The 16,805-nt window shown below is 46.0% G+C and overlaps 1 protein-coding gene and 1 long non-coding RNA gene across 13 annotated transcripts in view; one reads left to right on the top strand and one right to left on the bottom strand.

The window, feature by feature from the left end:
* The first annotated feature begins 249 nt into the window (after window positions 1-249).
* LOC121028688 (uncharacterized) lies at window positions 250-13,368 on the top strand. The gene is made up of 6 exons (XR_005789386.1): window positions 250-586; window positions 695-848; window positions 3,232-3,336; window positions 4,902-5,127; window positions 9,948-9,987; window positions 13,268-13,368. It is a non-coding gene; the product is annotated as an uncharacterized LOC121028688 (long non-coding RNA).
* Window positions 13,369-15,289: 1,921 nt separating this feature from the next.
* ICA1 (islet cell autoantigen 1) overlaps window positions 15,290-16,805 on the bottom strand; it is a 152,213-nt gene continuing 150,697 nt past the window's right edge. For all 12 annotated transcript variants that reach the window (XM_040472559.1, XM_040472562.1, XM_040472572.1 and 9 more), the window contains one exon: window positions 15,290-15,570. In XM_040472559.1, coding sequence (XP_040328493.1) covers window positions 15,446-15,570 — 125 coding nt within the window. In that variant the 3' untranslated portion in view covers window positions 15,290-15,445. The remainder of the gene's footprint in view (window positions 15,571-16,805) is intronic.

Below are 16,805 nucleotides of genomic sequence, written 5' to 3'. Positions count from 1 at the left end.
GAGCACCTCAAATAGAGAAAACACTGCCCTTACATTTTTATTCGATACCTAAGAATTTTTTATGGAAGTAATTCTTTTTATTGTTTTTTATTTTTTTAATGTTTATTTATTTTTGAGAGACAGAGAGATAACAAGTGGGGGAAGGGCAGAGAGAGAGGGAGACAAAGAATCTGAAGCAGGCTCCAGGCTCTGAGCTGGCAGCACAGAGCCTGATGCGGGGCTTGAACTCACAGACCACGAGATCGTGACCTGAGCTGAAGTTGGACAGTTAACCAACTGAGCCAGCCGGGTACCCCAAAGTCATTTTTTTTTTTAAGTCCACTGACATCACCTCAAAGGAAGTTGTGTGTTTCTTACAAAGAAAACTGCAGCAAAAAATTTTAAATTGTTTACTCTTTTTATTTAGGTTTAGATTTGGGATAAGAGGGAGAAAACCTTAACAGAACAAAGGAGTTGTTGATGTTATGCCCAGTTATCCAGATAGGGTCATGATAGGCCTCATGGTGGCCTGAGAGCAAAACAGACTACTTTGAGAAATAATTTGCCAGCAGTCTTCTTCATTTCCGAAGCATATCTCCTCAAAGAGGTTGGTAAGATTTTACCTTTAAATTTAGCTTAAAAATGTGTAATTAGCTATGTTTTGGGCTGAAGAAAAAGTAAAATATAACTTTTCAATGGTGATGTTTATCAACAGTTTTCTTGAAGATGATACATAACTTGGGCAGGAAACGATCTATCCGAGGTTAAAAGTCCACTGCAGGTGACTGTGAAGGAGAAAGTGGAATTCTCAGCTCCATCTCTGCTTGACTTGATCATATAAGCTTAATATAAACAGCCCTGAGAAACAGGTCAGTATTGCAAATTAAAAAAAAAAACAAAACCCAAACCTAAGGAACAAGGAGGGAGGGGAATTAGGTCTAGATCTAAGTTTTAGCCTTATGCTAGCTAAAAATAATCACTTGAAGTTTATTCATGAATATTTCAAAATAAATGTTTGCTCCCACCCCTTCCATCTCTGAAGTTCCATTATCCCTACATGTTCCCAGCAGCTCCTACCTTCTACCCCCGCTTGAAACTCACAAGTCTTTTTTCCCCTCTCTACATACCTTTGGTAAACTCAGGGCTTTTTGGAACTCAGGAGCTTTGTATGGGTCCCTTAATTCACACCTGGAGTCACAACCTAGCATTACAGTTGCAGTTGTCTTGGGGGCATCTCCTCTCAGACTTACTGTCTTATCTCAACTTCACAGATTGAATGGAATGAAGAAGTCTTGTCCCGTGTTGTACTAAATCAGAATACATCCCAATTCTTCCTTTTTCCCTGAAGACAACTGCAGTTCTGTGTTCTGAAGTTTTCTCCACCTACCTCTCTCACATTTGCCTGCCTGTCTTCCTATTTATCTCCCTAAATTTCAAGCTGCAGATCAGACCGTATGTCTTGTGGATGAATTTCTTTTGAAATGGAATTCTGATGGCAGGGAAGCCAGATCATTTAGTATGCTAGATTTCCAGTAACCCCTATAGCTGTAGACCAGGGGTCGGCCAGCTAGTGCCTATAGCCAGATGTGCTGCAGGCCTATTTTTGTGAATAAAATTTACGGAACAAAGCCACACTCATTTGTTTATGTATTGCCTATGGCTATTTTGCAGGACAGTGGCAGAGTTAAGTAGTTGCAATGGAGACAGTCTGGCCCACAATGTCTAAGATAATATTTTACTGTCTGGTCCTTTACAGAAAAAAATGTACCAACCTTTGACATAGGCCAGAGAGCAAACTGGGTTTGGGTAACTTGTATCATACACCTGGTTGCTTTAAAAATACGTCCATAAATCTTTTGATACTCCTCTTTGAGAGGTAGAGCTTCATTTTCCTCCCCTTGAAGTTTGGGCTGGACTTGCTTAGAAATGGAATCCAGCAGTGATGGGCTGTCACTTCTGAGATTAGGCTGTAAAAGGACAGGCTTCTGTCTTGGGTGTGCACTCTCCTGGATCACTTGCTATGGGAGAAGCTCTATTGTGAGGAGACCGAGGCAGTCTTTGCTGAGAGAGACCCACATGTCAAGTAGCTATGGCTGGCAGCTAACGCTGAGGCTCCCCAGCCCACAGCCATGTGGGTGAGCTTGGAAGCAGATCCTTCAGCCCCAGTGGAGCCTTGGGATCACTGCAGCCCCAGCCAACAGCTTGTCTGCTGCCTCATTAGAGACCTTGAACCGGACCTGCTAAATCCTAGGTTCCTCACACTCAGAAACCGTGTGGGACAAGCTGTTTGTTGTTCTAAGGTGCTGAGTTTAGGGGTAATTTGTTACATAGGATTATACAGCTAATACAATAAAGAGCTGCCCTGCCTGCCTCTCCCCCGCCCAACACATACCCATTACTGCCAGCAAGATCACCCAGGGTCTTGTGCCATCCTGCCCCCACCCCGGGTCCAGAAAATGAGGCTTGCCTTTTTGGAATGAACACTTCTTGAAGAAAGCTCTGTGGGACTAGGTCGAACACAAAGCTTTCTCATACAGAATTTTGTTACCTGAACCACCCACAGGGTAAGTCTACAGTATGTGCCTAAAAGTTATCTTGTCCAGTATTAAACCATCTTACCTACGACAACTAATTGGGGGGAGAAATTAGACTCTTGCAGAAAAGTGTTTGCTGTGGAAAATGATGCAAAAAGAGGCGGGATAGGTGATCAGTTTTCAAAGCTGGAGGAAAAAAAAAAAACAAAATCTCAAGAAAATGAGAAATATTTCTACCTCAAATGTCTTAGTTTCTATCCTTAACAGGAGGCTGGTGACCCATTGGTTCTAAAACGGCCTATTCCATTTCACAGGCATTTGTGTCTTTCAAAAAAAAGAGGAAATTTTTTTCAAAGGTTCCAGATCAGTTTGGTGACGGCCCCTCCCATTTAAAACAGCCATTTTCTTAACACTAAGAATTTGAATAATTGGATCACTTTTCCTACAAAAGATTTTCTGATAACAAGGAATGGGTCCCCTTTCACACTATAAATTCTACTCAACTCTTGGCATCAGCTTTAAGCATGACTTTGATGACATTCCTTTAGCCAGAATTGGGTAAGGTCCCGTAGGCAATGGATGTTATTTCAAACCACTGTCTGGAAGCAAGCGGGATAAAAGGTGGATGTAGGGCTCCATAAGGACCTGCCAAATGGGGAGAAGGGTTCATGCAGAAAGGGCAAACCATTTCTCAGGTTTTCTATTCCACTTTGTAAAGGAAAAGGGTTATACTCCAGGGACAGAAGTTAACAAAAGACACCGCTCATGTGCTGCAGTAAACAGCCTACCATTTTTCATATGGACTGAAATCAAGGCAAACAAGGTAATCTTAACTCACTCTCAATCTGACTGTTTGATTATAGTCAAAAACCTGGTGTGGTCTCTCCTGCTTCCCTTTCCTGTGACCACCCTGGGAGCTACTGTATGGAGAACCCTGACCCTTTCTCCTGATAGCTCCTCTAAGTCCATGACCATTGCAGCAGGTCCTGCTGGAAGACAGTCAAGGGGTAGGAAGGACAGAAGATGGTTACACCTGGGAAATGGGGCCTGTGGGGAAGTGGGGGAGAGTGCTGAGGCGAGCTTTCACAACATTCATAGGTCCTTTTGAAATATCTGATTTTTTTTTCTGACAATGATTATGCATTCCTTTTGTAATGTTTCATAAAAGAAGTCAATGAAGCAACTTAATCTTCTTTCTGCAATTGTTGGCATTCCTCTTCCTTCTGCTCATGCCGCCTTCTCACCAGCCATCCATCATCCAGTATGTGGCAGAAAGCAGATAGGACTGAACTGACTGCTTTTCATATTCCCCAACAGAAAGACAAGGTGAAAGTCAAAGAGAAGTGATCAACGTGAAAATAAATGTTTAACCTCACAAGTAATCAAAGCGTGCAAATTAAAACAACAATTGGTTGCCTTCAAATGGTTGCTTTCAAAGATGAAAAAGAAGGGTGATATGCGGTGCTAAGGGGGTGGTGGGAATATGGTCACTCTCATATCTGGTCTTAGAAGAGTAAGTTAGTATACCTTTTTGAGCAAGAACCTGGCAGCACTTACACCAAGTGGCAAAAAGCAGGTCACAAACCAGAGTGATCTCTTGGTTTTGTAAAAACACATACATATATATATATATATACACACACACATATATATATATATATATATATATATATATATATATATATATATATATGAGTTAAAAACAAAAAAAGACCTGAAGAATGTACAAAAATTAATAGTGGTTATGCTTGGGTTGTGGATATTTGTCTTTAACATTTGCATTTATGTTTTTCTAAGTTTTCTTAGAAACGTTATAATTTGAGAGAAAATGCATGTTAATTTCCAGTTATCAAGGGAGGGGGAGAATGTAGGGAGGAAAGGATATGGCAGGAAAAGATTTAGTTTTAGTGGAAATGAGCAGACCTCTTAAAATCAAGGTGGCTTGAGAAGAGGCTTGGTAGAGCAAACTCTGGTTCAGTGGAATTATCCAAATGTACGTACAGTTTCCTGCCCTTTTCACTTTCCCATTTAAAAAAAAAAAAAGGTCCCAACACCATCATACTCAGGTACATAAGATTAAATTATTTAAGCCTAGAATGGCATTTAGGGAAGTCTGGAGTTGTGGTTCAGAGGACAGAGCATTCCTTGGAGTGTGGCCCATACTAAGAGCCCTATACTCAGTTGAGATGGATTTATGAAGTGGGCACCAGAAAGCCCAGAAATCTGTCCTGTCATTTACACTTCTTGAAAATTGAAGCCTCACTTAGAAAATTGGAAAGGACCTTCTGCCCCACGCAAACTATAGAAACCTGAAAGTGGTCAAGAGACTGTTCTTGAATGTGATTCCCATTTCTCAGTACACTCTTTATTGAGGTATATTTAATCTAGTTTTACAGAGCTTGACTGAAGTGGGTGCATGTGATGGATGTTGACCAGAACTTGGATTAGAGAAGACTGGGGATCAAAGCCCTGGACAAGCTGCAGTGGATGCCTTGGCTTGAGGATCACCAGCGCAGAATTTGACTCCTGTTCGTCTTTGAATTTGTAGCTGGCATAATCCAGTGGGGCAGGAAGCAACTTGGGGATTCAGATATTTGCTTATTTCTCCTTCTTGGTAAGTGTCTCCCCCATTCACCAAACTGAGCCTCAGCCCTTTGCCATTTGTCATTTCTGTCAGCTGGCAGGCCACACCTGGTAGAACCATGTCCCTCCCGCATGTCAGAAGACAGAGGCAGTGTGGCATAGGGGACTATGGTCCAGGTCTGGCCATCAGACAAGAATGAGTGACCACTCTGTGAATCTGGGAGTCTTTCTTTGTAAAATAGCGATAATGATTATTCTTCTGCTTTTGCCATAACAAAAGAACCTAGGCTGAAGGGCCTAAATGATAGAAATGTATTTCTCACAGTTCCTGGAGGCTCAAAGTCCTAGATCAAGGTCTAGCAATATTTGGGTTTCTAGGAAGGACTTTTCTGGTTTGGAGACAGCCGCTCTGTCATGGCCTTTGACATGGTTTTTCCTCTGTCTCTTCTTCTGACACTATCCTATCGGATGAGGCCGCATGCACCCTTAGGACCTCATTTTACCTTAATTACCTCCCAAAGCCCTACATGCCCCAAATCACTGGGTCATATACCTTAAAAGGATAAATGTTATGGTATATGAATTGTAATGCAAAAAATAAACTCAACATGCCAAAAAATCCTACTGTAGGATAATTAAGAGGGTGAAAGGGACTTGTGTGCACATAGCACAGTGCCTGGCATAGAGCACCCCATGGATAAAATAGTCCATGTAGGGTCAGAAAATGTGAAGGTTGTAAAGCCATAAACCTGGTTCCACAAGCCTCGAATCCTGTCTCCAACATCCTCAAGGATGTTCACTGCATGGCTCTACTTCTTCCTCTGCTGTTCACAATCTGCCAATCTGCCGTCTGCATCTTTCCTCGCCTTCGGCAGGTGGGTCAGGCAGGCCCCACCACCCTGGCTACCATGTAAGCATCCCGCGAGTATGCCTCTGACCTTGTTCTCCCACAGACCTCCATGCCTTTCCTGTTCCCTGTGCTGCCGTGTGCCCAGCTCTCCCCGCCTGCCCACATCCAGAAGGCAAGGCCAGAAGGACATGACACTTCAGGCTTCAGCCCGGGCCCACTCCCATCTTTTCCAGGTGCTTTGTCTTTAACCACGGGCCTGGTTTATAGGGCAGAAAAACCAGCCTGTTTGGCTCCGGGCTTCCCTCACCACAGGCTGGCCACTGAAGCCCAGGATGAAGAAGCAAGGCTTTCCCTGGGGCTGGTTGTGAGGGCAGGTAACAGATGGGTAGCAGAATGCAGGTAGCAAGAGCTCGGGGCAGTGTGCTGTCCGGATTTGTTCTCTCCCTGCTAGCTTCTTCCTTTCCAGCTGGAGTCAAAGTTGCAGCTCACCCGGGACGGCAGCTCTTATTGGCAGGATAAAAATACCCCTCAGTTTGACTGCTGAGGCCCATGCATGGCCAACTCAGCCATTAAGGGCAAGGAGAGAGGAAAGAGTACGGAATGCTGGTGACTTCCTGCAGGGAAAGGTGGCCGTTGGAGCCTCCCGCCCACTTACACGTGGATGATGCAGGCTTCTAGTGCTCAGAGGAAGTTCCAGTCACACCGGTGCCCTCTCCATCAGCATGAAACCTCTTATTAGCATGTTTCTGACTTTTATTGTGCATCGACCCCTTTGAGAATTTATGGAAGCTCTGGACCATTTCCTCAGGAAAAGAAATCCACAGAGGTGCATTTTCACACACACAAAACTACACAGCTCAGAGGATGTACAGAACTCTTGAAGCTAAGGGGTCCATAAATCCCTGGGCCAGAATAGAGTTTATAATAGGGATGAAAGAGTTTATAACACAGCCATCAGAATAGCAATGAACTGTAGGGAGATAATGGAAGCAAGGCTGTTGATATGTCAAGTGCTGTGTCCTGAGAATGCCTTCTGTTTGTGCGGGGGACAGGGGGCCAGCAGACGATGCTCTAAATGTGGTACAGACCCTTGGGGCATCACAGGTCAGGTCCAGAAATACCAGCAAGGAGACACCTCAGACCAAAATCAATAAAAGAGCTCCCTGGGAAGTGGCTGAAAAAGGAAGCTCCAGAGAAGCCCGGCCTCTGCTGATGAGGCATTTCTAAAATCAATTGCCTCCTCCTTGGGTGGCAGAAGGGTCAGGATACAGGCCCCTGTCGGGGTTGAGGGGTTTCCTGAGCACTTTTGACCAGCTTTCTGTTAGGACAAATTATAAAAACGTTGCTCGCCCTGCTGTGAAGGCCCGTAGTTCCACCACTGAGATTGTTGCTGGGGGTATGTCCCAGAAGTGGGAAAAGGGCATCTCACTGCACCCGGACAGACTCCTGAGGTGCTACAGGAGTGTCCGGCAATAGGAGTAGAGGGGAAAAGGAAGAGATGGATCAAGAGCCTGTGGAGCCTCAGAATTCACCTGAAGTCAGTCGTGTCTTCCAGGGAAGCACTGGTTCAGTGAGTATGGTCAGATGCTTGTGAACTCTACATTTTGGCATGTTGAGAACAGTGGGGCCCTCAGTCCGTTTCCTACTAGTTAATTATCAGAAGCCAGGACATAGGTATTATATTAAGGCCATAAGTTCTATTTTCAGTACAAAGAGGTGCAATTGATTAAAGTCCAGATGAGTATCAGCAGCATCAGAGCAGGGATGCTCACAGCTGGCTAAGCAACCTGGACTGCTGCAGGGGTCTGGCTTCTAGCAGCAACCCCCTCCTTCACTGCGTCCTCATCTGTACTTTGTCCCCACGGCCACCACTCGGTTCCTCAGTACTCAGGAGGCTCCCATCACTTTATAAGTAACTGTGTATTGGTCCTGTTAATTTCAGTATCTATACTTTTGTAATAGACAAATCATTTCGTATCATCCCTAGTTCAGAATCAAAGGAGGGAGAAGCCCATAAACTCTGCTCCTCTCTGGATGAAAAGTTATTCTGCCAGGCCTACCACATGGGTTTCCTGAGCTAGTCAGTTGCAACCAGGTGGTCCTGGGGCTTACAGTGTGACTTACTAGCTAAGACCATGTCCCTCCTCGCAGAATGGGAGCCGGGACTGCTTGGCAGGGGGATATGAGTGTGACTGACAGTTTGAAGATTGCTCTCTTGTCAGTACATTCACGTGGGACTGTTCTCATGTCTCATAAGGCAGAACTGCCAATAGTACAAGACCTTAGTCTACCAAAAAGAAAACAAAATACACACACACACACACACACACAACCCTCTTTAATACACATATATTGTTTTTTTTTTCTTTTGAACAAATTAGATTGTATTGTCCAGTTTCCAAAGTCACCTTTAAAGACCAAGAGCCTTTTTAAGGCAGAAGTAGTGGTGCTCATGAAATATTCTGTCCATACTGTGCCATCTCCTAGGCCCTTGCAGTGAGGTACGTGGCTATTTCTAGCCACTGGGTTTTGGAAGGAAGAGAAGTGTGTTTTTCTTTGGATGAAGTGTAGCATAGCCAGTGTGTGATAATGCTCCATTTCTACCTTTCCTCGCTATAGTGACCAAGAGGCTCACACATTGCATGTGATCAGCTGTATGCTGGTGACGCTTCATCAGCATAAGTCCCTGGGGGTTTGTGGAGCAGAGCTCCACTGACCCACATTAGAAACAGAGCATGAGTGAGGAAGGAAGAAAACTTCCTGGTTATAAGCCACTGAGATTTCTTGGTGATTGTTGCCAAAGCATAGCCTGGCCTGTCCTGACTTACTCACAGACAGATCTGGGAGACATCACAGGAGGACACCACTGTGAATAGAGTTGATCTTCTGTGGACCTTCCAGCTGATCAGACTTCCAACTCTGCAAACCTAATGAGTCTCTCTGCTTCCCTGGTTATTTTAGGGGCTCTCCTACCACATGGAAAGTACAGCATCCCTTTGTGCAAGATCCAGATTCCAATTTCTTCTTTCTCTTCTTGAACAATCATACTTATTGAGGCTTAATTTACATATGTAAAATTCATCCTGTTTAGTGTAGGGTTCCGTGGGATTCGGGTAAGTGCATATGGTAGTGTAGCCACCAGTACAATTTGTAGGAGAGCTCCAACCAGTATCCACCCCCGCCCACCTCCAATTTCCTTGTGCCACTTTGGAGTCCAGCCCTCCCCCAACCACAGCCCTTGGCAACTACTGATCTAAGGCCCATCCTTTTAGGTTTGTGTTTTCCAAAATGGCATACAAATGGAACCCACACAGTATGTAGCCTTTAAAGCAGAAAACCTTTTTATTTTGGAGTACTTACAGATTGACAGAAAAGTTGCAAAGATAGTACAAAGTTCCTCACCCAGCTTCTGCTAATGTTAACATCTTACATAGCTAGAGTATTTTGACATAGTAGTCAAAATTAGGAAATTAACATTAGCACAATACTATCAACGAAACTATAGACTTTTTTTGGATTTCATCCATTTTCCCACTAATAGTCTTTTTCTGTTCCATGATCCCAAATGGCATTTGGTCGTCATGTCTCCTTAATTTCCTCCCATCTGTGGTGGTTTCTTGGTCTTGTTTTTCATGACCTTGACACTTGTGAGCTACACTGGTCAGGCATTTTGTAGAATGTCACTCAATTTGAGTTTGTTTGATATTTTTCTTATGACTAGACCAGGTTATGAGTTTTGGAAAGAATACTACAGAGATGAAGTTCCCTGTCCATTGCATCATATCAGGGGTACATGATAGCAACATGAATCATCCTGTTGTATGGGTCAAGAGTTGCCTCCTGTTCACAGCTAAATAATATCTCACTGGATGCATGTACCACAGTTCTTCATTCTCCAGGAGAAGGATATTTAAGTTCCTAGTTTTTGAAGATTATGAGTAAAGATGCTACTAACATTCACATAGAGGTTTTTGTGTGAACATGTATCTTTTCTTCTCTAGGGTGAATTCCTAAGCGTGGCATCGCCAGGTTGTATGGTAGGTAAGTGTGTATTTAACCTGATGTTAAACTACCAAACTTTTCCAAAGTGGTCCCACTCTGCTTTCCCCTCAACAGTGCGTAAGAGTTCTAGTTGCTCCGCATCCCAGTTTCTTGGGATGGTGGTCAGTGCTCTAGGTAATGGTTCATTTAAAAAATACCATTAAGTTTGACAAGTTTTGCAGCATGTCCTTTCTGACTAGCAGGAGAACCCACTTCATTTCTCCTGGTCTCCGCACAGAATTCTATCCAAGTTTATGGAAAAATCAGGGGCAACTTATTCATTAGACTTTCTAGTCCCTTCCTACCTAACACGTTCCTCCATTCCCGTGATACTTAGGAGCAAATTAGTAAGTGATGGGAACAGAAGATGGGGCTTGGAGAGTCTCATGGAAGGTCATGGGGAGAGAGCAGCTTCCCACGCCTACTTCAGCATCCTATCCCAAGCGAGTGAACTTCCCTGACATAGTGGCTACACTGTGTGCTGCAGTGTGCAAGTGCAGGGCTACATTTTGGGGGCATCAACTCAGTCCTTGTAATGACTCCACGAGGCAGGTGATGCTACTACAGAAGATGACGAAACAAGTGCAGAGGGTTTGTAGTTACAGCTGGTGAAGCCTCAACTTGGGAGGCCTGGCCACAGATTTCTCCAGCTTCAGAACCCAAACTCTTAACATCTGCCCTACACTACTGTCTGGAAGTGCATCTCCCAAAGATGTCAAATAATTGGCCAAAAAAAGGGGGAGAGAGACAGAGAGACAAAGAGTTGGGAGGAGAGAAAAGATAGGGGTTCTTAAAGGAATTCTGTGTCTTTGAATTCCTTTCTTCAGCTCTAAGTTTCTAGCAAGCACCTTGAAGAAAAAGAAGCATTGGCCCAGCAGTTAGACAATGTGGGTTCTAATCCCAGTTTCTCACTAAATTATAGTTTTTCTTATATGTCCCTTGGTTTACTCATCTGGATATCAGCAGGTTGGATGCAGAGAGCTCTGTGGTCCCTTCTGACTTCCTGGAAGTCAGCTATAGGAGAGCCACACATAGGCATCCTCACTGGGCTGCCTAGAACACCAAGCCTTCTAGTCCCAGGGCTGGCAGTGGCCTCAAAACAGACTTCTGGAAAACATTCCAGTTCTTTCAGCCACCTTGCTCCATACCCCCTGTGTCCTCAAGGTCATTCCGATGGAATCTGGAGTGGATCACCACCGCATTTTCCTGCCCAGGATCTATTCCCTATTCCTCTGGTATTAGCAGCACAGCCTTCCCTTGAGGAACCATCCTTTCTCCATCCCCAGTCCTTAAGAGTCAGGCTCCAGGGACAGGCACATGAGAAGCTGGGGATATAGCCTATTTCCCATCCCCACCCACCTTGATCCCAGTGGCTGACTGGAGACTGGGCATAGTATCCAAAGCAGGCTCAATTCCAAGACTTTGGCTGGAGATACTGGTGGCCATGTTTCCTCCTTATGAGAAGTCTGTTAGGATGAAGCAACACAGAGAGAATCAAAGCTGGGAGCTAAAGACAGGGCAATTGCCGAGAACACTACCTGACTTCTAGATCCAGCTGTGCCTGAAGCATGTGCCTGGACCTTTCAGTTACCTGAGCAAATAAATCCACCCTCATTTTTGTTGTTGTTGTTGTTGTTGTTTAAATAAGTCTGAGATGAATTAGATTAGGGTTCAGTAATTATGTGGGGTTTTTTGGAGATTTCTGCTTTTCTCATCCATATATGCCCCTTTCTAGGAGTTCCAGAATCTTTGTTTTTTGTTTTGTTTTTTTAATTTGAGGAGGAGGAGGAGGAGGAGGAGGAGGATAGTAGTAGTAAGTAGTCGTCGTCTTGTCTTTGTCAATTCCAAAAGCCCCATGAAAGACATGGTCTAATGCAGTGTTGGGAAACACACAGCACTGTTGCCACCACCCCTGCCCCATACTTATCACAAACATCACTCATTTATCAGAATTCTTCTCAGTGCAGAATTCTTGGCAGCCAATGCCAATCACTGGAGTTGGCTCCAAGATGAAGTCTATTTTCCAACAAAGCTGAAGAGACCTGCATCACTGCACTGTGTGTGGTGCCAATCAGAGGACTAGAGATGGTCTGAATCAAAGGATTAACTGCTATGGTCTGTCTGGAGGACACCAGTTGATCACAAAGACAGATGCACTTTGACATACTGGGAAAATCAATAGTGCCAATTGTTAGCCACTGCCAGGGTCGGCCCCTGAGGAGGGGTCTCTCTCGGCAGTGGTAGCTGAGAAAGGGAAGCATGGAGCTCAGCTGGCGGGCTCCTGGAGGCGAAGCATGGGCAGAAAGCATCTTGACCCAAATGGCCAGGCAGCCTCACATGACCCCTCGGGGGCCTCAGCCCTGGCCCCACACCCAATGGAAACACCTGCCACAGCATGATGGTGAGCCCGTCTACATGCCCACTGGCAACTCACGCCTCCTGGGGATGCCAACTTTGAGCAGACCACGTTTTCTTGGGCATAAGCCTCCAACAAAAAGTTCTAAGTTGGTGCCTTTCTAATTCTGAAGCTGACGGATGCTTTTCTCACTCTCACACAGCTCAAAATCAACCTGACATTTCTAAAATTACATTTTGAAGGCAAGGAATCTATAAAGTGCACCAAAGCCCATGCCAGCTGGGAGAAAAAGAAAAGAGGAAAGAGAAATGTTTCTGGCTCCCTCCCTTACATTTGAATATTCTTTATATATTGGCTGGGGCAGCTCGAGAAGGGAAGGGGCACTTGCAGACCACCTAAAACTGCAGGAAAGTTTTCAAGGAGCAGGTGCTTTCTGAATTTCCCTGAGGGTTCCAGTGCAATTGTGGTTCAGACTGGCCTGGAGACAAGGAATGAAAATGAGGGAGAAGTGAGACAGGGCGTGAAGGGGGTGGGGCACCTTTGTCTTCTTCACGCCAGAGACAGTCCTTCCACAGGCGGCTGGCGAGGGGCCTCGAGGTGGGCCCCCAAGGAAGCCCCCTGGCTGGGCGGCACACAGGCCGCTTAAAAGAGAATAAGCCAGCAGCTGCTTCTCCTTAAACTAGAGAGGTGGCCGAGGGGGCTTTGTGCGAGCCAGGATCAAAACACGCCTATCAAGAGGGATCAAGGGCCCGGCCAAGTGGATTGCAGATGGGAATGGGAATTGAATCTTTTTTTTTTTTTTTTTTTTTTAACAAAAATGTAAAGAAAATTCAGAGAGAAAATGCCTCCATGTGCAATTCTGTCCTTTCACTTGTAGTGAAGCCTGTTCAACTACCACAATCATCCTCTGCCCTTCACCCACAGATCAACTTTACAATGCAACTAAAATGATCCATTCAACTGAGAAGAACCCCACACCCCTTCACCCCCACCCAGTACCCAGCAAGCTAGTTCCCTGAGCCTCCAGCCTGGATGGAGCAAGTCTACCCTCCTGCTTCTCTGCTTCGTCTCCTTACTGCGGTTGCTGTGGGGCTCTCACGGCTGCGAACACACGTGACCCAGGAGGAAAAGAGTCCTTAATCTACGTTCCACACAGGGCAGCTCCATTCAGGAATCATTAATCCCGTGCTCACAAGGTGACTCCAGGGTGCTTATTACTAGGGAGACACAGAAGATTTGGGGAAACAGGAACACCCTTCTCTGGGGTTGCAACACCTTGGGCCAGAGGGAGATGCCTACGAATAGGCCTCAGGGGCCAGGCAGAGCACCAAGGGTGTGCTTATCATGAAACGGGGGGGGAAGGGCAGGCAGGAGATGAGGGGTGGTTCCTCCTAGGAAAACTGTGGGCTATGCTTGAAGGAAGTGCGATCTGAGGGGCGGGTAGGGGTGTGATGGCAGCCAGGGGTAAGGGGACAGGGGCATCCCAGGGGGAGTGTGCAGCAAATGCACAGGCCCAGCATGGAGAGGGAGGACTTCTGGTGCAGCAAGCTTTTCTGTATATGTGTGGGATGAGGCGGGGAGGCTATGTGGAGTGGAGAGGGGAGGGCCTAGGGCTGTATCCCTGTATCCTCAAAGACCATGCATGCCAGGCTGAAAAGTCACCAAATGAGATTCTTACAAATGAGACTCTGTGGACAGTTTATGCCGGCCAAGACATGAGCAGAGCTGCTCCAGCCCCCTTTCGCCTTCAGGTCTCTTCTTGAGCAGTGGAGGAGGAGGAGGAGGAGGATGCCTTCCAGTCCCCCAGGGCCATCTTGCAGAGGACAGTGGCTACTGCTGGACCAGGTCCTTCCCTGAGGGCACACTGCAGAGCCAAGAAGCCGCATTCCTGTGTTGGGGGAAGTGGCCAAAGGAGACCCTTCCAAAGCCAGAGACTGAGGCTACAAGAATGCAGCAGAGGCCAGCTGGGCAGAGAGGACCAATTCCAGGATAATCATCAACGCTACTCCTCTCAGGGCCACTGGCTCACTGACAGGGGTGTGTGGCCTCTCAGCATACCACAGGTGACACAGGGAGGGGAGGAGAGGTGCCAGCCCTGGGGACTCAACACCCGTGAAGTGTCTGAACCACTTACATGCCCACATGCAAAACTTGTTCCTATCTCTCCCCAAGCCAACAAAAGTCCATGCCTTCCTCTCCTGCACTGTATGTGGGATGCATGGGATCTCGTCAGTAGTTTCATGCAGTTGGGGTTCGTCTTTGTTCTCCTCATCTGTCCCTCTCCAGCCTCAACGTCCATGGTACCTCCCCACTGAGTCCCCATAACAGACTCTCTTAACGTGCTTTTGCATGTCAAATATCTCTGCCATTTAATTAAAAAAAAAAAAACAAAAAACAAAAACAGTTAATATCACAAAGGACTCCAGAAATACATGCTTTTGAATTCCAGCCACAGAGAAGACAAGAGGAGACACTGGCATCTGCAGATATGGCTGCTTTCCATAAGAAAGGTTCGTGCAGTGAGACCAGCCCAGCTCCTCAGCCCATGTGAGAACACATACCCCACCACACAAGGGCTGAGGGACAGTGTCTTTGGTTGGCTGGGGCTTCATCCAGAGCTCATTGGAAGGTGGCGTGGCAAGAAGGGGAAGTCTTCCTGCAGCCCCCTTACGAGGGCGACAAAGGCAGGGAGTACATGAGGAGGCATTTAAGCTTTGCTAGCCTCCCGCCGCCTCTTAGGCTACAGGACTCATTACTGCAACCTAATACAGAATAGGTTGATGATTTGAACTTGGATCTCACAGTAGCCCAGTGACACATCAGCAGCCATAATGCGGATGTCAGCAGGAGAGCGGCCAGCCGGAAAATTGCTCCTAGACAATCGTGTATTGTTAGATCCACATAGAGAATACATTCAAACCCTTTATACCAAATAAGAGTAAATAATTATACCAATATAAACAGGGCCTCTGACCCTTTCATTTTATTAAAATGGCACGTAAATATGAAAACAGCATACTGATCACTTCATACATCTGCGTGTCCCCAGGTGTGTGGCCGAGGAGTGGCAATCACGAGGGCTCCCTCCGAGAGGCTGCAGAATCATGCATTGAGCAATTCATGTTCTTTATCGGTTTTCCCAACAGCATCAGGATTTGACAGTGGGTCGAGGTCAGCAAAGAGGCTGAACCAGGCAGTCAGGTCCGAGGAGGCAGCCTTGGCAGGTTCTGGGGAGAGAACAGGCAACATGAATACACGTACCTTCCAAAGGCCCACCTCTGCCATGCTGCATACAGGTGGGTCCAGGCTCGTCTGGAAAAGGGAGGATACTACTCAGTCAGACGAATCCTATTACACTCTGTCTCTAAAACTAGCTAGGGGATTCCACATCTCCCTGTTGGCTATCGGAGAAACATTTCTAAACCATGGCCTGAAGCTCAGTGAAGAACAAGCCCAGTGTTAATCCACACCTGCACCCCCATCCCAGCGGATGGCACAGCCCAACAAGTTGCCTAAAACCTCAGATGGTGCTGCTTCAACGCAAGTAGGAAATATCACTGTGATTTCAGAAATCGAATGAATGGCTGAGGATGCATGGTGCCTTCCAGTGTCCACTGGAGGAATCTTTTCGAATCTGCTGGGTCAAGGGAAGTATGATGGTCACTCTTTTCAGGCTTTAGGGCATCAGGCTGAGAGGAGGGTTTCTCCTTTCTCAGGGTCACTGCCCTCATCCACCATCTCCTGTTAGAGGGAGGAGGCCTTTAACATGCCTCCCTTCCTCCCCCCTCACACCTCTCCCACTTCACCATCTATGGATGCTCCCTTCAGCTGTTCTTTAACTGAACCACCCGCCCTAACTTCCCGAATGCCACAATTACAGAGCCAAATTATTTTCCAGATGAGGAGAGTATTTTCAAAAGAGTGCCTCATGCAAGTGATTTCTACACAAGTTGGGGCCTCTTTATATAAATCATTCCACATGAGGATCGAAGTTCATTGGCTTGGACGACCCAGGCTTTTTTCCCCTTCCCCAACAGGTGGGAGTATCAAAAGCACGAAGAAAACGTCTGACAGGTTATCCTCCTAGCTGAGAGCAACAAGGAATGTGCTTGCCATCTGGCTGAAAGAGTCTCGGAAAATACTGGTGGGACAGGCTGCTACAAGGTTATGCCAAAGGAACAGGACAGTGGTTATGGGCTTATCCTACAGCAACAAGGCCTTTGGTCTTTTCACGAAAATGGCACTGAAATGTTAAGATAAGGTGCCAATCATGGTATAGTTCTGATTCCTGTCTTTTGTTTTTCCCCATAATCTCTCATAGGTATATTACTTTATCATGAGATAATCAACACATCCGTTACAGAGATAAAATGACTACAAGCAATGCTCACTGGCAAGAGGCAAGTTATTGTGTAACATTAATCGATCTCCATGTACAATCAACCTGCAGAACACTTGGCTT

This window comes from Herpailurus yagouaroundi, unplaced genomic scaffold (assembly GCF_014898765.1).
Source record: "Herpailurus yagouaroundi ecotype Mexico unplaced genomic scaffold, PumYag 100, whole genome shotgun sequence".
NCBI classification, from domain to species: Eukaryota; Metazoa; Chordata; class Mammalia; order Carnivora; family Felidae; genus Herpailurus; species Herpailurus yagouaroundi.
Note: the sequence above shows the minus strand (reverse complement) of the source record. Positions and strands in the feature narration are given on the sequence as shown.